The 21,779-nt window shown below is 41.5% G+C and overlaps 1 protein-coding gene across 2 annotated transcripts in view; it reads left to right on the top strand.

Moving 5' to 3' along the window:
* Nucleotides 1-8,613, top strand: part of LRPPRC (leucine rich pentatricopeptide repeat containing) — a 100,399-nt gene extending 91,786 nt beyond the window's left edge. For both annotated transcript variants that reach the window (XM_068158859.1, XM_068158858.1), the window contains exons 36-38: nt 944-1,028; nt 7,056-7,198; nt 8,500-8,613. In XM_068158859.1, coding sequence (XP_068014960.1) covers nt 944-1,028; nt 7,056-7,198; nt 8,500-8,553 — 282 coding nt within the window. In that variant the 3' untranslated portion in view covers nt 8,554-8,613. The remainder of the gene's footprint in view (nt 1-943; nt 1,029-7,055; nt 7,199-8,499) is intronic.
* Nucleotides 8,614-21,779: the final 13,166 nt, after the last annotated feature.

The following is a 21,779-nucleotide window of genomic DNA, read 5'->3' as shown; positions in this document are numbered from 1 at the left end:
TGTATCTAGTTTGAACATCTGTTTAGATTCCTGGCTTTGTGTTCAGTCCCTATAATTTGAAACCACCTCATTTACGTGCCTGTTTTACAAACAAATAAAAAAAAACAACCCAAAGAACCAAAAGCAAAACAAATTCCTCCCCAAGCCCAGCACCAAACAACAGTAGCCCAAAACACATGCCTATATGCAAAACAACATCCATTTCTCGAGGAGCAGCATCGGGAGACAGTTAGGATACAAACTAGAATAAATGTTTGGTTTTTTAATTGCACAATTATGTTTTGTGGCAATTGCCATGAAATAGATTAAAAGTAATTCTGCTCAAGTGCTGATGGTAAATATGATGATACAGTGTCTAGAAGAAAATTTAAAAATGGAGATTTCTCTAGCTTTTCAAGATAGAATTTTAATCACACGCAGAGGTTAGTGGTATGTCATGAAGAACTTAGTAATTTCTATGAACTTTATAGTTCAAGACCTGAAGAGTTTTTGAAACTGGAATGAGAAGTTAAGGGAGGGAAGTTCCAAATTCAAGCTCCTGAGTGAAATATCTGACCTCTTTCAAGCACCAATCAGTGGCCTCTAGGTCAATGAAGGCTGCCAAGTGGTTTGCTGCTTTTTCAGTTGGTTGAAATGCTGACATTCTCATTAATACATTGATTGCTTCCTTGAGGAAAAAAAAATTGTAAAGGAAACTTTTAGGCTTCTTGAGTATGGATTTTTAGTGCTGTCTGTTTTGTACCTGATTTCTTCGACTATTTTGAATCTGCATGTGAAATTTCGCGAAGTTCTTATGTGTACTTTCAGTTGCACTCTGTGTTATCAGTACGGTTCATTTAACTTAAAAGATCTGAAATAATTATTCTAACTTAGGTAATTTTACTTTGTACTTTAAATATTAAAGTTTATGCTCTTTTTTTCATCTGTGCATGAAATTTCACAGGCACAGAAGATCGAGACACTTCTAAAACTCATTCCTGAGCACCTAGATAAGGAAATTGCATACCGTTACCTCATGAGATGTTATGGTAATGTACTCTTCTTGGAATATTTTTTTAGTAAGAATTCTTGAGACATTAAGAAAGGTCATGGATACCCTTAGAAAGGGGAGCTAGTTTCCAGTTTTTGCCACAGAGAGATGGGCACTTTTTCTGGGGGTTTTGTTGTTTAAGTTTGTTGGATCTGTATGCTATCTTAACTGTGAGGTTGGAGAAGCAACTGACTTGACACAGGCCTTGAATCCTTTAACAAATGAAGCTGTATTAAAGGATAATGCTACAATAGATGCTAAGTATGGGCTTTGTGGGGAAAAAAAAATCCATCCTAACTCATGGAGAGAACTACTGTAGAAAGGATGAATGACTTTTTTTAATTAATCTAGCTTTTCACCAAAATTCTGTAGTAATTATATTGGTTCCCATTAAGTGTGTTTCAAAATCATAAGTAATTACTTCTTAGTAACGTTCAAGAACCTTGTTACTAATGCATACTCTTTATACATGTTTTAATTTAGCCTAACTTAATATTTGAGATGCCTTCTTTTGGATTTACCTAAATAGGTGATTTGAAACTGAAGTTCTCATGATGTAGTATCTAACTTCCAATATAGTACCACAGTACATTAGAGGTTGGAAGGGACCTCGAGATCATCGGGTCCACCCCCCTTGCCAAAGTGGGATAAGCTAGGCCAGTCCGCACAGGAATGCATCCAGATGTGTTCAGAGAAGGAGACTCTACAACCTCACTGGGCAGCCTGTTCCAGTGCTCTGTCACCCTCACTGTAAAGTTTCTCCTCATGTTGAGGTGAAATCTTATACGGCAGGTCCTGCCTGACCAACCTGACCTCCTTCTATGCTCAGGTGACCCTCCTGGATGTGGGGCAGGCTGTGGATGTAGTCTGCCTGGACTTCAGCAAGGCCTTTGACACCGTCCCCCACAGCAAACTCCTGGCCATGCTGTCAGCCCCTGGCTTGGACAGCAGCACTCTGAGCTGGGTCAGGAACTGGCTGGAGGGCCGAGCCCAGAGAGTGGTGGTGAATGGTGCCACATCCAGCTGGCGGCCAGGCACTAGTGGTGTCCCCTAGGGATCAGTGCTGGCACCCATCCTGTTAAATATCTTTATTGATGATCTGGATGAGGGGATTGAGTCCATCATCAGTAAGTTTGCAGATGACACCAAGCTGGTGGCAGGTGTTGATCTGTTAGAGAATAGGAGAGCTCTGCAGAGGGACCTTGACAGGCTGGACAGCTGGGTAGAGTCCAAGGGCATGAGATTGAACACATCTAAGTGCCAGGTTCTACACATTGGCCACAACAGCCCCATGCAGTGCTACAGGCTGGGGTCAGAGTGGCTGGAGAGTGGCCAGGCAGAAGGGGACCTGGGGGTACTGATTGACAGTAGGCTGAACATGAGCCTGCAGTGTGGCCAGGTGGCCAAGAAGGCCAATGGCATCCTGGCCTGAATCAGGAACAGTGTGGCCAGCAGGAGCAGGGAAGTCCTTCAGCCCCTGTTCTCAGCACTGGTTAGGCCACACCTTGAGTCCTGTATCCAGTTCTGGACCCCTTAAGTTAGGAAAGATGTTGAGTTGCTGGAATGTGTCCAGAGAAGGGCAATGAGGCTGGGGAGGGGTTTGGAACACAGCCCTGTGAGGAGAGGCTAAGGGAGCTGGGGTTGCTTAGCCTGGAGAAGAGGAGGCTCAGAGGAGACTTTATTGCTGTCTACAGCTATCTGAAGGGAGGTTGTAGCCAGGTGGGGGTTGGTCTCTTCTCCCAGGCACCCGGCACCAGAACAAGAGGACACAGTCTCAAGCTGTGCCAGGGGCGGTTTAGGCTGATGTTAGTAAGAAATTCTTCCCAGAAAGAGTAATTGGCCCTTGGAATGTGCTGCCCAGGGAGGTGGTGGAGTCACCATCACTAGAGGTGTTTAAGAGGAGACTGGATGGGGTGCTTGGTGCCATGGTTTAGTTGATTAGATGGTGTTGGGTGATAGGTTGGACTCGATGATCTCAAAGGTCTTTTTCAACCTGGTTTATTCTACTGTATTCTATTTGTATTGCACACCACTGAAAAGAGCTTGGCCCCCTCCCCTTGACACCCACCCCTCAGATATTTATACACATTGAGATCCCCTCTTAGCCTTCTCAAGACTAAACAGCCCCAGGTTTCTCAGTCTCACTTCATAGGGGAGGTGCTCAAGTCCCCTAATCATCCGTGTGGCTCTCTGTTGGATTCTCTGCAGTAGGTCCTTGTCTCTCTTGAACTGGGGAGCCCAAAACTTGACACAGTATTGCAGGTGCGATCTCACTTGCTTAGTAAAGTTCAAAAGGGCAATTGCTACCAAAATCTAGCCTCACTTTCATTCACAGGAAGATAAGTTTTCTAACTTAGTTTTATGAAACAGAAAGCTACCCTTTTGTCATCAGCTCTGTACTTGCAGCTTTTCACTATTACTAGCTTGTTACTACTTCTACCTCTGTAAAAATGTCAGAAATAAATTAATTTGTTTCAATATCCTTCCTTTCCAATTTCATGAAGAGATTGCAGAGTAGCAAATCACTTGCTCTATTAGTCCCATACCAGTGGTTAGAGTGTATTCAACATACAGTGCCACACTGTATGTAAACAGATGACTGCTGTAGTTTCTTTAAAGCAGAGACGTATCTGGCATGTAGCAAGTTCTAGGGGAGATGTTCGCTATCAGCATGGAGAGTTTTAAAAGCAGGTCCCAGTTATTCCGTACAAGCATCTCACCTCTCATCTCGCCTCTGTGAGACATGGAGTCCGTGCCTATATCAGGCAGAAGAGTGCACGTCAGTTACTTGAGCCACTCTGGATCAGTTGTACTAGGGTTTGTGAATTGTTTTAGCGTATCTTTATTAAGGAATTTAGGTGCTGCCCTACTCTCAGGACACTCTTAGGCATTTACTATATTCTGTCTCCACAATGTGTATTATGTACAGACCTTTTCACATGAACAGCAATGTAGCTCCCTCTGCCCCTCGTCCCTCTTCTCCTTTCTTTGATATTTTATGCAGTGGGTGAGTATGTTAGCCTCATGTGGCTGTTAAAATAAAAATACTTAGCACAGCTGAAATGTAGAAGTCTGTGTTTAGGTTATGTTGTAGCCAAAATTTTTTATTGAAAAGATTTTGTTTGGTTGGTTTGGTTTGGTGGTGTTTTGTTTGTTTGGCGTTTTGTGTATGTGGGGGTTGTTTGTTTGTTTGTCTTTCTTGTTGGTGGTGTTTGGTTTTGTTTTTCTTTGGAGGTGGGAGAGATTTATTTATTTTATTTTGTTAATCTTACAATTAACGAGTTCTAAACCATGATTTCTTGTTTTGGGCCAAGTCCAACCTCACAGTATCATTTTGCAGACAACAAAGGCTTCTCCTGTCACATCCATTGTTGTTTTTAATTAGCTAGAGGAATGAAAGATATTACTATTACTACTCTTGGTTACTGTTGCTAGTTATCACAATGAATGGACAAATAAAATCGTAATTATGTGTTTAGCAAAAATACAGCAGAATATAGATGACAGCTGAAAGAAGTCTGATCATACACCAGACATCGATGAGTGAACAAATAAAGGGACATGTACTCCTTTCCTTGTCCTGAGACACAGTTCACTGTCAGAACTAGATTTTCTTCATCTGCTGAGATGCATAATCCTTTGCTGTATATCTTCTAGGAAAAGCAAATACATAAAATCACATTTGCATAGTCCATTAAATGCAATCTAAGTATTAACTCTTTTTGTTTGTTTTCCATACAGCAAATAAGTCTATTTTAAAGAATTAATAAGTTAATGATTTCTGTTAGATTGTCATTAAACTGTCACTTTGTGCAGTTTCTGCACTAGCCCCCCACATTCAGAAAGGAATTCAGCCACTTGCCACATGTGAGAAAGGGCTGCAAGCTATCCATTTCTGCATAATTGAAGCTTTTTGTTCTGTGGGGTTTTATTTGGCTGGGGTTTGTTGGTTTGTTGTTTTTTTTCCTTTTCTGTTGGTTTTGTAGCCTTTATGGTTGCAACAGTGCTGTTTCCAAATGTGAAATGTTAAGGTCTGGGGCAGTTCCCATACTTCATATATTTGCATTTTCCAAAACAACAAAATTAATTTAACTGGATGTGATGACCTACTTGTTGTTTACAAGGTGCTTCGAACTGTTGTACTGCTAGGACCCACAGGAAAATAGTGAGACTGTCAGAGGTCACTTCAATTTCACATTGATGCTTCTCAAGCCAAAGATGCTTCTCAGGAGCAGAAATGTCCAATAATTAAGCATGAGTCATCACAGAAGGAGGAGTTTCTCCCCTCCCACACTTTAGAGGAAGGAAAACTATTACTGGTTACCTAAGTGTTGCAGCTATTGTTCAGAGGGCAGCTGCTAGAAGCATGCAGAGTGCATAATTCCTTAGCTGCATAGAGCAAAAGAATCACATTCCATGTGTGCCAAGAACAACATCCTCATGTTGGCACCCTTGGATTGGAACTTGCTGCAGAAGCCACCTCCTTGACATGCTGGTACCCCTTCTTGGGAAAAGATTTTAGTTTATATATGTGGTTGGGCTTTACTGGTTAAGGGATTGATAACAAAGAGTATAAAACCAGCCACTCTGAGCAATAGGCACTTTGTTTAGGGCTTCTCAAGGATCTTTGGTTAGGGACTTTGGTTAGGGATTCAGCTAGGGCATCAAGTGTAGTGAGGCTGTGAGGGATATGCTCAGGACTTCTGCTAGCTGCTTTGTCTGTTAAGGGCTTCCAGGACTGCTTCTGTAAATGAGACTCTGGAATGCAAGGGATTCTACAATGCAGTAATGGAGGACTTCTGAGATTCTCTGCTCTCTGCATTTCTGGAATCTTGTTGCTATATGGCACTGGGGTTCGTGCCTCCATTTGTCACCCAATGGCCCCGACTCAGGGGAAGAACAACACCTAAGTAGTTAATGTTTGAAATAGTGGGTCAACAAAATTTTTTTTCCTACTCAGTAGGATGAATTGAATTTTTCTTAGTGTTCTAAAATGAGTGTCTGACCTCTGGGATTTTTTTGTTGCTTTAGATTATAGGTTCAGTGTAGTCATTATCTGTAACTAACAATAGTGGTGGGTTGAAGCACTAACTTTTAAGCCAGACCAACGCAGTTAGAAGCAAATGAAGCTGTATTTACAAGCAAAACCTACACTCTACAATGGAATGCAATGAAGATGTGCAAAATATACAATATTTACAATATTATACAGATATTTACAATTAGAAAACAACACAAAAACCCCCCTGGTTAGAAGACCAGAGACGCTTGTTCCACTACCCCTCCAACCCCCCTGTACCAAGAGAGAGGTGTTGAGAGAGAAGCAGTGGGTTAGACTTATCCCAAGGTCAGCCAGAAAAGCAGGTTATTTCCTGGGCGAAGCAGTAACAGCCAAGATCAGAAGAGAAGAAAAAGGAATAGGAATAGAAATGAAATGGGAAGAATTGTTATGATAAAGCTTCTCTTATCCCAGACATTTATCCAATGACTTTGTTTAGAATAATCTTTTGTTTTCCTTGTTATACCCAGTAGTGATTAATTTATATTTTTCTGCTTTTCTACTCGAAATCTTCAGCTAAATTTGAAAGGCATAGCCTAAAACCACCACAACAATATTCTGGCCTTTTTAAAGGGAATTAAATTCTGATTTAGAGCTCTCACATGCTGAACTTGGATGACATTTGGGGTTGTTTACCATTTGTTTCAGAAAGAAAGAGATGGTTCTGTGTCTCGTATCCTAGAGTGGTGCCTTTTCAGTGTATGCTTTCTTCTCCTTTGTGGTACCAGCACATGCTTGATCGTCCAACCACAAATAAAAAAGGAAAGACAGAATGGCTGTGTTCTCTGTTCTCCAGTGTGAATTGCCAGTAGATTATGAAGACTATCCAGAATATTTGGAATACTGTATATTAAAATATGTGGAATATGTTTTGGCAAGTAGTAGGAATGCATGCTGTAATGGAAACAGGTGAAACGAGGAACATTTAATGACTGGAGGGGGGTTTTGGTTTTGTTTTTTCCTCAGAAGTGGATGGGGATGTTGCTTCTGTAAAGGCTGTGTATGAGAAAGCAAAAGCGGAGAATATACAGCTGCACGAACTATCTCTGAAATCTTTAGCAGCTTTTCTGAAGAAAGTAGGAGAGCCTGTCCCTTTCACTGAACCCCCTGTGAGTATTTCCTAATTAAGAAATAGATCTGCAGAATTGTGTATGTTCAGTCTTAATAAAACAAATTGTATGAATAATTACATAGGGATTAGATCTCTGTAGAGACTCCTCAAAGGAGGTAGTGTGTGAAGTACTGTGTGTTGTAGGAGCTGTAGTAATCTTGCATTGGATTTGACTTGAGGAAATAAAACCTCTTGGGGTTTATGATATTGGAATTACCTAATCCATATCAGGCACTCATCTGTGGGTGTACTTCTATAAAATGTCCTTGGGGCATTTATCTAAGGAGTTGGACTTGAAAAGGCTTATAGAATGTGTACTTCATTCTGGGAATTAGTTTTCATTAATTGCTTATTTTGTATCTAGTACAAAATAGGCTAGGCTGCTTTAGTAAGGTGGGATTTTAGAACTATGGAAATGATTTTTCATTTGCAGCTTTGCTTCTAGCTGCCTTGTCAACAGATACATGCAACTGTGCAAATAAATCCTATTTGAGGGTTACAAGTGGCAAGACATTAAATCTGTCAAGATTGTAAATACTTCTCACATAATTTCTTCGACTAATATTCTACTAGTGCCATTTAAGCAAAGCAGATTTTAAAGATTTAATATGTTTTCCCTCTCCAAGCAGACTTTTATTGCTGTTTTCTAGCCTCCTTTTCTATTCAAAAATTAATGGTTTTTATAGTTCTGTAAAGATCTGATTCTATGCTGTTTCTCTGTATTACTTCATGATGTATGTGATTTTCTTTTCTTGTTTTACAAAGAATTGGAGAAAATTTTGGCATTGAATATTTTGTTCAGCTTTTTATCAGCTGTGAAGGGTGTGTTTTTTCCTGCAACCTTGGAAATTTGTAATCTGAATTTTTATTTGGACTGTGTAAATTTATAACCTAGAATGTACATTTCCTGCATGTGGCTAATGTAAATAAGAGTGGGGGTTTTTCCAAAGCCACCAAAATTGCTAATTTCATTATTATTTCCCTGTTCAATTTTTATCTAATGCATCTTGGTCTTTAAAAACTTTTTTTTTTACTCATTTGCAGATTGCAGTTAGGTATTGGCATTTTTTAAATTAAAGTGGTAATATTACTGCATTTTGTAACAGAAGCTTCATTATGCATTTCCTTGCCAGGTTTCCTTTTCTTCTCTCTGGTATTTCTTTTAATTACACAGACTTCAATAAATATGCTGTTTTGCTTGACAGATTTTTGCTTTTGTCAGGACATAAGATTTTGTTCAGTGTTAGTAACTTTTCAGGTGAAACAATATTGATCTTGTTTATTCCATTCTGTTTGTAGGAGTCATTCAAGTTCTACGTGGAAAAATGGAGGAAAAAACTGGAAGCATCATGAGCAGCTTTCGTTGTTTACGAAATGGTTCAATTACTACATTCAATAAAACCATTAAAACCATGCTGTATTGTATATTTTTATTATAAATCTGTTTAAACAATTTAAACAACAGTTTCCATAGCTACAACTGATAGAAACATTCATTAATAGAAATGCTTTTAGAATTGCTGATGAAATACCATGATGCAGCTTTCTAAGGTATTTCTGCTTTAATGTGTTATTAATTTGCTATAAATGCACCTGTATTTTGGTACCCAACTATGTGTATATCAAGACAAGTTGCTAGAGGGATATGCAACTATAATTTAGGCAGACTGTCTTATCTTTTGTTGTTCTTTGCCTGGTCAGTGTTCTTTGGAGTGAAAGCGGAAGGGTTAAGAACATCATCCTCAGGATTCATCAGTATCTACACAGAAAATAAACACATCCTTTAAGTTTCTCCTAAATGTACTTCTCTTGCATTAGTATCTCATTAAAGCATTTGATATTACAGGTGAAGACAAAATACTTCTATCTCTTACTCTAGCTTGTGTGTTGTAGTTTTATAGCATGTTTCATTCTTAATGTCTCTTAACACTTAGAGTCCAGATAATTTTATTCATACAAGAACTACATACCCATAAAACCGGGCCTTTGTAAACAAAGCAGTGGCCATTGTTAGCAGAGGTAGCAGGGTGATTGGTGAGCATGCTTTGCTTGTATAGATGGGGGAGTAAGCCTGCCGTTCTGACATTTTACACTTCAGAGACCTAGGATTGTAATAATAAGACACAAACTGAAAGATGAAAGAACACATAGAAACTGCATCCATTTTCTCAGAAAAGTGATGGAAACTCACAAATGTGCAACAAATGCAGTGCTTCAAAAAAGTTTTAATGAAGTTAAAGCTTGGGTTTGTGCATTTAAGGCTTATTATCTTTGCATTTTCAGTAGTTGATCTTATTTTTACTTAGTTTTGCCTGTATGCCAACAACTATGTGTGCACAACGTTTAGGCAAAATTTTGAAAGACTTGTTAGACTTGTTAGACATTGGTACCTAATTTTTTTAAAGTACAATTTCCAATTAATTAGCTAGTATATCTACAAATGGATAGGAAATTCTTTCTGTATTTGAAAGAAAGAGATGTAGCAAATCAGAGGCTGAGGAGAGTGGCAAAATTTGTTTTCCAAACAAACTGGATGAATCCTAGGAGTGTCTGCTCCATTAGTGGTGTGGTTTTACAATGACCTTCATTACTGCAGAAGTGTAGATGACAACATACTATGCCTGCTTGGCTCTTAACGGTCTGGCACCCTTTGTTCCTGGGTTTTCAAGATAAAGCATTAACATTTGAAATTTCATTCATAACCTAATGGTGGTGTGCCCTATCTGAAAGCAAGCCTAGGCAGTTCTCAGTTTATTCCATTTCACAAATGGAGATGTTTCTTTTTTCTAAAACTACAGCTACATTACATGTATTTCAGTGTAATGGCAGCATAATTGAAGACTGTGTCAACTAGTTGGCAACCCTTTCTCTAGTGCTACAGCTCTTGTTTTTAGAGGTCATCTCATAAATCTCTCTGTTTCACAGCAGTAGCTGTGTTCCAGTAAGTGAAGTCAAGTCTGAGCATAATGAAGCAGCAGACCTATGTGGATTTTGAGCAAAGTTAGCACATAAGATAAGGCAGAGAACAATATGTGAAGCCAACACTGGGGCATCACCAAGGAAGTTAGCAGATCTCTTAACTGCTTTTTTGATGGGGAGTTGGAATCTTGTAGTGTGTGGATTGGGTGAAACTGTCAGGTGCTGCATCTGTTACTGGGCTGTGCTGTGATACTGGCAGGTTGCATTTGCTCTCTGCTGCCTTTTGAGACAGGAAAGAAGCACACAGTGTCACAGCCAGATGGGATGCTGTATGTTGCTAGTAGCCATGCATGAGGTCAGACAATGCAGGGTTAGCACTAGTTAGTGTCTATGTGTTTTTCTTCTAACTGGTTTGACTTGAACACTTAATGGAATAATGCCATATAATTTAATAGTTGCAATGGCAGAAGTGGAAACCTGTAACAGAAGAATACAAACTAATTTGATTTTAGCTCTGAAACAGTGTTTTGAGTGACTACATAGAAAGGTATGGGCTGAATGGATCAGCTGCTGAGCTGATAAAAAAAATCAGTGAGGCACTGCAGGAGCATTGGACCAAACAGTGCCAGGGATTTTTTACTTGCAAAGGGAGGGTAGCAGATAAAGGTGCCTGCTGATCTTTGGGTCCGCTTTGGGCCTGGGTCCATGGAGTCTTGTGGCAGAGATTACTCAAAGTGCAGGCAAAGGCTGCCATTGTGTGATAATGTTTCTGGTTTTCTGTTCCAGTAAATGTTTCCTGTAGAATTAAGGAATGATTACACAAGAGTGAAGTCTCTCCTGTCTTTAAAATGTGGAACAGTGAGGGATTTGTGCCACTCTGGGACACAATCATGTCAGTCTGAAACAAGGTTATACTGTGAAGCTTTAGCAGAATCAGCATTTGTGCTGACTCCTAGAATACGCTTGAAATTATTGTATTTCTTGTGCATTGGTGTGCTGAGAGTAATTCAAGCATGAAGAAAAATGCAGTTTAGAAGGCTAGCATTTCTTCACCACATAAGTAAGCAGTTCACTCTATTTCTTCATATTCAAAAAAACAAACCTATAAGATGACAAAATGCAGAACGGCAGACTTGCAGACTTGTCACGATGCTTTATTTGTCTAAATACCAAACAAACTCTGCCGTAGTCACCACAACGTGCACCCCTGTAAAGCAGAAAATAAGTATTTGCTAGTGGATAATGGATTGTGCAAGAACCAGGCCAGGTGCAGTGTCTGTGAGATAGGAGTGTGCTTTTCCAGAAGCCTTCATGGGAGTCTGAGAGTGTGCTGACATGAAATGACCTGACATGTTACTGTAGAAAGTCAATTGTGGGAGCAGTATATGTTTGCATAATAGTGTGTCTTGATTGGGGTTGAGCGGCCTGGAAAAAGCTTACTGCTTGAATTGAGGTGTCTTAATCTCCTTTCTGTGCACTGCACCAAAGGATGGAGTCCCCTCTTTTCCCCCACTCCCCTTGATAGGGGCAGGAGGTGGGTACTCTTGGATTTTGAGCTCAACATGGGAAAAAATCCTTATTAACTACCACATATAGTCATTTTGCAGCATGCTAATCATATGCTGTATTTCTGTCCTTATCTACTAAAACAGCTCATTCAACTCATTGTCTCCTGAGACCCTTTTCTACATCAAGAAATGTAGCTTTGTAGGTTAGTAGCTCTCTCTAGGCTTTCCTAATATGTACCCACTTTTGAAAATGGAGTAGCTGAACTGATCATGGTTTTGATAGTGACAGCTCAGAAATTTTTTATAGATTGAATGCCTGATTCAGCAGGATTCCAGCTGCAGTTTACAGTAACAAGGGAGGATCGTAACAGTGAAGGTAGGATCAAGAGTGCACATGTTGGCAGAGAAATAGACTGGCAGTGTGTTGACCAGAGCACTACTGCATTTATTGCTTCTCTCAAAGCTGTGATGCTTCTGAAGCCTTCAGGAGCACATCAGAAGAGGAAGTAATGGATGTGACCAGGAGTTTTTGCTGTTCAGTGTGAGAACCATGCCAGCATCTAGAATGAAGCTGCTTCTTCTTCCTCCAGAATATTGTTGCTATAAAGGGATGAAAAAAAAAAAAAAAAAAGTGAGGACCTAGAGAAAACCCAGACTGTCACTGAAGTAGGCTCTTTCACCAAAGATTTCTCTGCATTTCTTAAAAATGATTCTGTTAGTTTCTTTGTGTAGTCAACTGCAAAAGAGATCTGTTTTCCAGAATGGTTGCATCTCTGTTGGTTTGCCAGTACTTGTGTGAATCAATAATCAGAGAAAGCCAAATATTTCTTTAAGTTTGTGGCTCCAACTGAGGCTAATGTAATCCAAGGGCATCTTGCTGACTAAGAGTGTGCAGATCCTCAGCTACAGGAGTGAAGTTGTGGGTTTCGGTTAGGTGTGGAAATAAGAGCAGATCTGAAAGTTTAAGGTTTGAGTTTGCTGTTTCTTGTAATAAAGAAAACGAGATAAACTGTCTTGTGCAGTGCCTGCTATAGACAGAGTTTCCACATTGATCTACTTTCAGATAAAGCTGTTAGTGGAAGGTTTCTCTCTGATACTCTTAAACCTCTATATTACAAGTGGCTGATGCTTCACAATTTCCCATGTGACTACCCTTACAACACCGTGATACAGCAGAGGTAGCTATAGAAGAATTACTATTGTTGGCAGCGATAGCCCCACATCCCTTTGTAGCTCAGTATTTCCTGTAATTTCACTCACCCAAAGCACCCAATGAACTCATGGTTCAGAAAGCAACAAACCTGAGTGTCTTGCAGAGAAAGTGGTGAGTCTTGAGTACCATCAGCAAATTTAATTTTCTATTTTACAAGTAGTTTGCATCTTCTGTTTTCACATAGTCTGTGAGACCAGGTGTCTGTGGACTGGCCACTAAAAGGAGGACAGAAGCTCTCTTGCAGCCCCTGCCCCTTCCCAAATGGAGGAGAAAGGGAAGAAGAGAGACTAAAACCACTGTAATTAAAATAATAAAGTGAAATACATGCAAAACTAGTACTGAGCCCAGGCCCTCTGCTGACAGTCACCATCACGCTGATGGAACAAAAATAGAAATGGGTAGATTCAGATTGGATGTTAGGAAGAAGTCTTTCCCCATGAGGGTGGTGAGACACTGGAACAGGTTGTCCAGGGAGGTGGTGGAAGCCTCATCCCTGGAGGGTTTTAAGGCCAGGCTGGATATGGCTCTAGTGTGAGGGGTCCCAGCCCATGGCAGGGGAGTTGGAACTGGCTGATCCTTGAGGTCCCTTCCAACCCTGACAATTCTCTGATTCTGTGATGCTGTGGCACAAGTCCCATACCAAACTCAGTGGCTGACAGGAACCAGACTCAGGAGCTGGATTTTGGAAATCATGAACTTATGGGTCAGAACTGAGAGCAGAATGGTCAAAGTCCTCTGACACCAGCCATTGAAAAAAGAAGAATAATTTTGCCCTCATGATCCCTCAGCCTTATACCAAATGAAAGGGAATACCGTGTTGGTCAGTTTAGGACATTTCCTCCCTGCAGGTGTGGCCTTTTACTCTGCACTTCCAATGAAGCACACAAAAGTCAGCAGTGACCTTGATCTGCATACCAGTCCTTGGTACTAACTAAGGATCAAGCATTGTAGAAACAGACACTGTGAACACACCCTGCCAGTTTCAGAAAGCGCAGTCACTTAGAAGAGACCGCAATGAACATTGAAATCAACAGAATTTGTCCTGTTTTAACTCACCCTGTGATACTGGGGCAAATCTGCAAAGTGGAGTTATGGGAAGAGTTGTATATGGTGGAGATGAATCTTCAGGGGCGAATAAGCTGGACTTTCTGATAGAAAAGAGTCTGGACTGGACAGAAAGCAAGTGTGTGTGGACAGAATGAGGTTAGGCTGGAAGGAAAGCAAATGTCTGTGGACAAGATGAGGTTGGACAGCCAAACTCCTTCAAGGTTGACGAAGGCTCTGAAACACTGTTTTGCTGCATGGTGAGTTTTTAATTTATGGGAGAGGGGCTATGAATAGAACAGACCAGACTGGAAAAGACCTTTGAGATCATCGAGTGCAACCTATCACCCAACACCATCTAATAAACTAAACCATGGCACCAAGCACCCCATCCAGTCTCTTCCCAAACACCTCTAGTGATGATGATTCCACCACCTCCCTGGGCAGCACATTCCAATGGCCAATCTCTCTTTCTGTGAAGAACTTCTTCCTAACACCCAGCCTAAACCTCCCCTGGCATAGTTGTCAAATACAGGACTGCTGTGGAGGAACTCTGAAGGGGTTGGAATTACTGGTAAAATAGCTAGGTGGGCAGGATTGGAGTTGGTATGGTGGGTGGCAATAATAAGACAAAGCTAGCAGCTTTGGTGTGTTGCCTTAGGCCTGGTTGTATTGGGAATGAATGGCCATGAGGGGAAGCAACAGCACTCAACTTACTGGCAGTCAAGGCCAGTGTTACACCACTGTGGATTTTTGCCTTTTTCATGGTTCCTACTGTCTCCTCAATCGCTTAAGTTTCACTAGAGAAGAAAGCAGTGGCAGCAGCAAAGGCTGCCAAGGTTGAGTTGTCTTTTTAAGCCCAATTCAATGAAGGGAGAAGTTGTGAAGGACTGATCAGAGCTGCTCAACCAAAACTGGTCCTCTCACGCCTTTCTGCCATGAGGAGTCATGATGGTAGTAGTCATGGGTAACTGAAGAGACCAGAGCAGCATCCTGTGCCAAAAATCCCAAGGGGACTTTGTTCCAGCAGCAGCCTTTTAAGCTTTGCTTTTCTCAAATTTGAAAGCATCTGTAGAAATCAGCACATCAGTGTAATTTAGGGTGCTTCTGAAGACAAGCTCAAGTATGGGACAGTATTTAGCACTGGGGCTGTTAAGATTTTTTTTTGTGCATTCTGGTGCTGAAGTTGCAGCCTGAGGTGAGGCTGTAACTGAAGCAACTCTGTGAGGCTGCTAAGCCTGCCACCTGCGCTGAAAAACACTCTGCCTAAACTGAAAATAAATCAAGCAATTACCCTTAATACTTTCAGAGTTCCCTGGGATTTCCCTTTGGCTAGTTTAGCTAGTAGCTTGAACAGCTCACACGTGGAGGTAGCTCTGCTGTAAATCTTGACCATCTCTAGTAGCTGTCCATTTTTAGGGCCCTGGGAATCCTCTAAAACCTGAAAATAAGATGAGAAACATTATGCTCATTGTAAGAACTACTAAGAGCTGTGTATCTGTAGGCTCTGCTTAAACAAGTATTTTTTTACTTCATGGTTTCATTGACTCTATATTTCAGACATTAATGTTCACAGTAAGAGCTAGTAATACCATGTGTTGCATCCAGTTAACCGTTCAGCATTCCAGGGAGGAGAAAAAAATCCAGATCAAGTGTGATAGATGAAAATAAAAGTGTAATGTTAAATTAATCTCTTTTAAACCCCTCCATTTTACCATCCTTTTTATAGTTTTAATGAAAATTGTATTTTCCATCATCTATAGTACATATAAAACATTGTCCTCTAGTTGTTTTTATTCCCAGGAATAATATTTCTGCATTTTGAGTGTCTTTCTCACTGTCATCAATAACATTATAAATGTGTCTAAATTCAGCAAGTAAAAACAAGGTTGAAAACTATGTTTTATACCACTAGCTGCAGGGGGTATAAAATTATGGTAATTTGTGGCTTCACTATTGTCAGTCATGTTCAAGAATTTTTTTTTCCAGTGGAAATTTATCACTCACCTGGGACTGAGCATACTGCAAATCTATGAGGTCTTTTTCTAATACAAAAACACTGAGAAATTCCCTATGAAATATTTTAAACATATTCACCTTTCTTTTGTCTTGCTTTTAGAGGGACAAACCTGAAGCAAGTGTATCTAAAGCATTTGGCAGTTCTGAGCTCTGCTGTAATTAGCATGCTTTACTAGGTAATAATACTTGGCCAAAATGCTTTTTCACATGCTCACTAGTAGGAGTTATGGGTTCTTGGGGAAGGCAGGGAAGCAGGTACAGCTAGTGATATGTCTGACCAGAGCCACTTAGCACGCAATTATTGTGGGCTGTTGCAGCTGGCCTGAAACACCCCCACAGGTCTTTGTAGGGTGACAAGTCATGCCTGTATTGCTAGGAGTTACGAACCAAACTGTTTATTAAACAGTTGTATGCCAAGGGATGCAAAAAGTTTGGAGCTCTGTTCCTCTCAGCTGAGACCAGTCTCCTGAGGTGCTGACTTGGTATCCCCTGAGAGGACAAAGTAGTTCAGGAAAGCTGGACATTCCTCAAGAGGGAAATCATCAAGGCACAGAAGACAGGTCAGCAGGGCCAAAGATTGGTTTGGTTAAGCAGAGAGGTTTGGCTAGAACTCAGGAGGAAAAGCAAAGTACTGGCTCTAGAAAGAGGGGCAGGCTACTCGGGAAGAGTATCCTCTTGTGAGGATATGTAAGGAGAAAATTAGAAAGGCCAAAGTTCAACACAAATTCAATCAAGCCAGTGTCATTAAAGATAATAAAAAGAGCTTTTATAAGTACGTTAACAGGAAAAGAAGGAAAAGACTGCACTGCTGAATGGCTACTTTGCCTCAGTATTTGTTAATGGCACCAGTTGCTCCATGAGCATTCAGCCCCTGAACTGGAAAACAGGCACAGAGAGCAGAAACTAGCCCCCACAATCCAGAAGGAAATTGTGCCACTATTGTGCCACTTAGATGTGCACAAGTCTATGGGACCAGATGGGACCCACCCAACAGTACTTAGGATACTGGCAGATGTGTTCACCAAGGCACTCAGCATTATTTGTCAACAGTTAACTGTTGACTGGAGACTGGCAAATGTGATGCCCATCTACAAGAAGGGACAGAAGGATGATCTGGGGAACTGCAGGCCTGTCAGTCTGACCTCAGTGCTAGGAAAGGTCATGGAGCAAGTCACTCTGAGTGCCATCACGTGGTGCTTACAAGGCAGTAAGGCCCAGTCAGCAGGAGTTTATGAAAGGCAGGTCCTGTCTGACTCGTGATCTCTTTCTACAAGGTGACCTGCCTAGTGGATGAGGGAAGTGCCAGGGAGAGTGTCTACCTGGACTGTAGTAATGCCTTTGACACTGTCTCCTACAGCATTCTCCTTCAGAAACTCAAGGCACAAGGCTTGGATAAGTGCACCCTGCATTGCCTTGAAAACTGACTGGTTCACCAGTGGTGGTGTCCGGCGTTGAGTCCAGCTGCTGCCCCATTACTAGTGGTGTTCCCCAGGGATCAGCACTGGGGCCTGTTCTCTTTAATATCTGTCAGTGATCTGGATGAGAGGATTGAATGCACCCTCAGTATGTTTGCAGATGACACCATGCTGGGTGGCCGTGTTGATCTACTAGAGAGTAGGGAGGATTTGCAGCAGGACCTGGACAGGTTAGCCTGATGGGCCAAGGCTAACTGTGTGAAGTTTAACAAGACCAAGTACCAGGTCCTCCACCTGGGTCACAACAACTCCATGGTAAGCTACAGACTTGGGCATGTGTGGTTGAAAGCTGTGACTCAAAGAGGGACCTGGGGGTATTGGTTGACAGTTGATTAATATGAGCAAGCAGTGTGCCCAGGTGGCCAAGAAAGACAATGACATCCTGGCTTGTATTAGAAACACTGTGGCCAGCAGGGACAGGGAGGTGTTCATGCTCCTGCACATGGCACTGGTGAGGCCACGCCTCAAGTACTGTGTTCAGTTCTGGGCCTGTCACTACAAGAAGGACATTGAGGTTCTGGAGCGTGTCCAGAGAAGGGCAACAAGCCTGGGAAGGGCCTGGAGCACACGGCCTACAAGGAGCATCTGAGGGAGCTTAGGTTGTTCAGTCTAAAGAAGAGGAGGCTGAGGGGAGACCTCATCACTCTCTACAACTACCTGAAGGGAGGTTGGAGCAAGGAGGGGGCCAGCCTCTTCTCTTTGGTGTCAAGCAGCAGGACTAGAGGAAAAGGTTTCAAGCTGCACCAGGGTCAGTTCAGGATGGATGCTAGGAAATATTTCTTCACAGAAAGGGTTATCAAACATTGGAATGGTCTGCCCAGGGCAGTGGTGAGTTGTCATTCCTGGAGGTATTTCAGCAACATGTGGACCTGGCGCTTAAGGACATGATTTAGGATTGACCCTAAACTGGGTTGGATTGGATGATCTTTGAGGTCTCTTCCACCCAGATGTTTTCTGTGATACTGTGACTTACCCACCTGGAGATCCAGCTGCCGCCTTGTGTAATGTAACACCCTGCAGCTGATGACCGCTAATCACAGTATCACTAAGGTTGGAAGAGACCTCGAGGATCATCGAGTCCAACCTGTCACCACAGACCCATGACTAGACCATGGCACCAAGTGCCACATCCAATCTCCTCTTGAACACCTCCAGGGATCGTGACTCCACCACCTCGCCGGGCAGCCCATTCCAATGACTAATGACTCTCTCCGTGAAGAACTTTCTCCTCACCTCGAGCCTAAACCTCCCCTGGCGCAGCTTGAGACTGTGTCCCCTTGTTCTGGTGCTGGTTGCCCGGGAGAAGAGACCAACCCCTTCCTGGCTACAACCACCTTTCAGGTAGTTGTAGAGGGCAATGAGGTCACCCCTGAGCCTCCTCTTCTCCAGGCTAAACAATCCCAGCTCCCTCAGCCTCTCCTCATAGGCCTTGTGCTCAAGGCCTCTCACCAGTCTTGTTGTCCTTCTCTGGACACGTTCAAGTGTCTCGATGTCCTTCTTAAACTGAGGGGCCCAGAACTGGACACAGGACTCAAGGTGGGGCCTAACCAATGCAGAGTACAGGGGCACTATGACTTCCCTGCTCCTCCTGGCCACGCTATTCCTAATGCAGGCCAGGATGCCATTGGCCCTCTTGGCCACCTGGGCACACTGCTGGCTCATGTTTAGGCAGCTGTCGATCAGTACCCCCAGGTCCCTCTTTGTTTGGGAGCTCTCCAGCCACTCCGACCCCAGCCTGTAGCTCTGCATGGGGTTGTTATGGCCAAAGTGCAGCACCCGGTACTTGGACTTGTTGAATGACATCCCGTTGGACTCTGCCCATCTGTCCAGTCGGTCGAGGTCCCTCTGCAGAGCCCTTCAACCCTCTAACTGACCAACATCTGCTCCCAGCTTGGTGACATCTGCAAATTTGCTGATCAGAGCAGCACATGTTCTGCTTTTCAAAGTTTTCAGTTTGTGCAACTCATTTTGCTGTTGCCTGATTTGAAAACCAATTATTTTGGCTTTGTGCCTTTCTACAGTTAGTTGAAGCACTTCCACAGAGCGATTAGCTAGTTTTAACTAAGAATAATAGAAGATTTGGGTGTTTGTTGAAAAGCAATCATTAAGATAATATTCAGTTATTTTCGGGTATTCTTCTCAGCATTGTGACTTCAATCACGAGAAGGATGTTTACTTGTGTCAGGGAGGAGCTGCTTGTAGAGGCTAGACTGGCATAGCAGTGGGGCTACAATTTGTAAATTTAGTATTTATTCTGGCTTGCTTTGTGAAACACAAAGTCTTTTTTCCCCCCTTTTTTAAAAATTTTAATACTTTTCTGAAATCTTCTCCTGGGACCCAGCAAATGAAAGCAAGTGGAGGTACTGTCTTGAAGAAAGATGATGTTAGCTGTTAACTAACGTGATTGTGTATCATTGCAAGTCACTGGGAATTTATTGCAAATTATGTGCTTTGTGCACTTTACTTTAGACTATTTGTAAATATTCATAGATTTCCAGCTGCTGTGTGTTTGCTTGAAAATTCAGTACTGAAGTAGTAGATTACTATCTTGTAGGCTAATTTACTTGCATACAAAATACAAATTTCTTTGGAGATAAGTGATATTGTTTACTCACTGTATGGGTTCTGGCCAGTACTTTAACATTTATGCCTCTAAACACACTTGATGATTATGAATAATTAAAGTGAGGCAGAAACCTTACTGAGATATGCTAGGAACCTGATTAGATGCTTAAATAGGAGCTAAAGGTCCAAATGTGTTGTCACTGGGAGATGCTGGGTTTGAAGCCACGATGTGAAGGTTGAGGGGGTCTCTTAAGTTGCAGTTTTTAGCATTGGAAGTACTAGGAATACCTAGCTGTGCCTATGACAGCAAAATAACGCCAACACAATTTGCAATTCAAAGTAACCCTCCATAAGTCTGATTTAATGACAAAATAAATCAAACATTTTTCCAAATAATTGTATAAATTGGCAGCAGTACTTTTATAAATTATGGATCTGAATTGCTTTTTGAACATTCCCTGGGAAAAAAAAATAATAATTGAGCAAAGTATTACAGTTGTGTGTCTGTATACACAGAGATATATGTAATCTATTCACACAGATACCTCTACATATACTAATATGAAGACATGCACACATATATCTATATTTGCTTTTAAAAGCTTGTCAGTTCTTGAAAGGGTTAAATGGTTTTAAAATTACCTCAACCCACTGCTTAAACATTGTTGCCTTAATTAATAGCTGCTAACATATGAAGGGCTTGTCTTGGCTCTCAGAGTATAAAGAAAAAAAAAAAGCAGCATGTCACAGAGCTCCATGTACACTGTTTCTCATCTACTGCCATTAAAATTACTCATTATGTCTAAAATTTGAAAGGTTTGTTATTTATGGTACAAGTGGATGTACCAACACCTACAGTCTCTTGCCCGTGGAATCTCCTTGCATAGGGTATTGCATATGATTTTATCATTATTTTTTTTTCCTAAAGGAATATCAGGGGGGTTTGTGGGGTTTTGTTTTGCTTTTTAATTTAAAGGGATAGCTGCTATTTATACTTGTTTAGCATTTCTGAATGCATTTTGCAATGAACAAATATGGGATGAAACTTTGAATATCTACTCAATTTCTTTGATCTGTAGTGAAAGCTAGTCCTTTCCAAACAAGGTTAGAAGTGGTTTGGAGGACTGCCACTACCCACCACCAAATCTGCACAGCAGTGTTTCTGTAATCTGTTTCTAGTACTGAACGAGTTTGTCCCTTTTTCCCAAGTGAAGAGCCTGCATAAACTTGGAGGGGACATTGGGGAATGCTTTCCCACTTCTCCCTCTATTAAGTAATAAAGGCAAATTCTTACCTATTTCTTTACAGATAAGATATTACCTCAGTACATAGAGGTGGTGTAACAACACAGTTCTGTTGTACACACAGTACTTCATAGTATCCATGTGGATAACATATTTTTTGGTTGGTTTTGTGTGTGTGTGTGAGGTTTGTGTGGTTTTGTGGGTTTGTTTTGGTTTTATTCTGTATTTGATGAATTTTCCTTACTAATATTGTTGCTTCTGTTTGATGTATGTACAGACTGAAACCCCATAGCCTGTTGCAGTTAGGTCATGCACTAGGCAGTTCAGATAGCAACTGGGCAAAACAATTTGGAAACTTTGCAACCAGTTAAACATGGTGCCATTTCAAAACCAGTTTTTCACTGAATTAGTTGTTTGCAGTAGCAGGGACTATAATTTACAGCTGAGGAGATCTTTTCCAAACCTGGCCTGGGCAGATACAGGAGAGCAAAGGCAGTAATGGGTGAATCCTTGGCACAGCAGCATTGTTGGACTGTCTGGCAGCGTGCTACTCGACTTGCAGACCTACCTTAGCACACAGTGTTGAAATCTG

The sequence above is a fragment of the Melanerpes formicivorus genome, unplaced genomic scaffold (genome assembly GCF_026170545.1).
Source record: "Melanerpes formicivorus ecotype bairdi unplaced genomic scaffold, bMelFor1.0.p_v2 SCAF_43, whole genome shotgun sequence".
Lineage (NCBI taxonomy): Eukaryota > Metazoa > Chordata > Aves > Piciformes > Picidae > Melanerpes > Melanerpes formicivorus.
The sequence above is the reverse complement of the archived record's forward strand: the minus strand, read 5'-3'. Positions and strand labels throughout refer to the sequence as shown.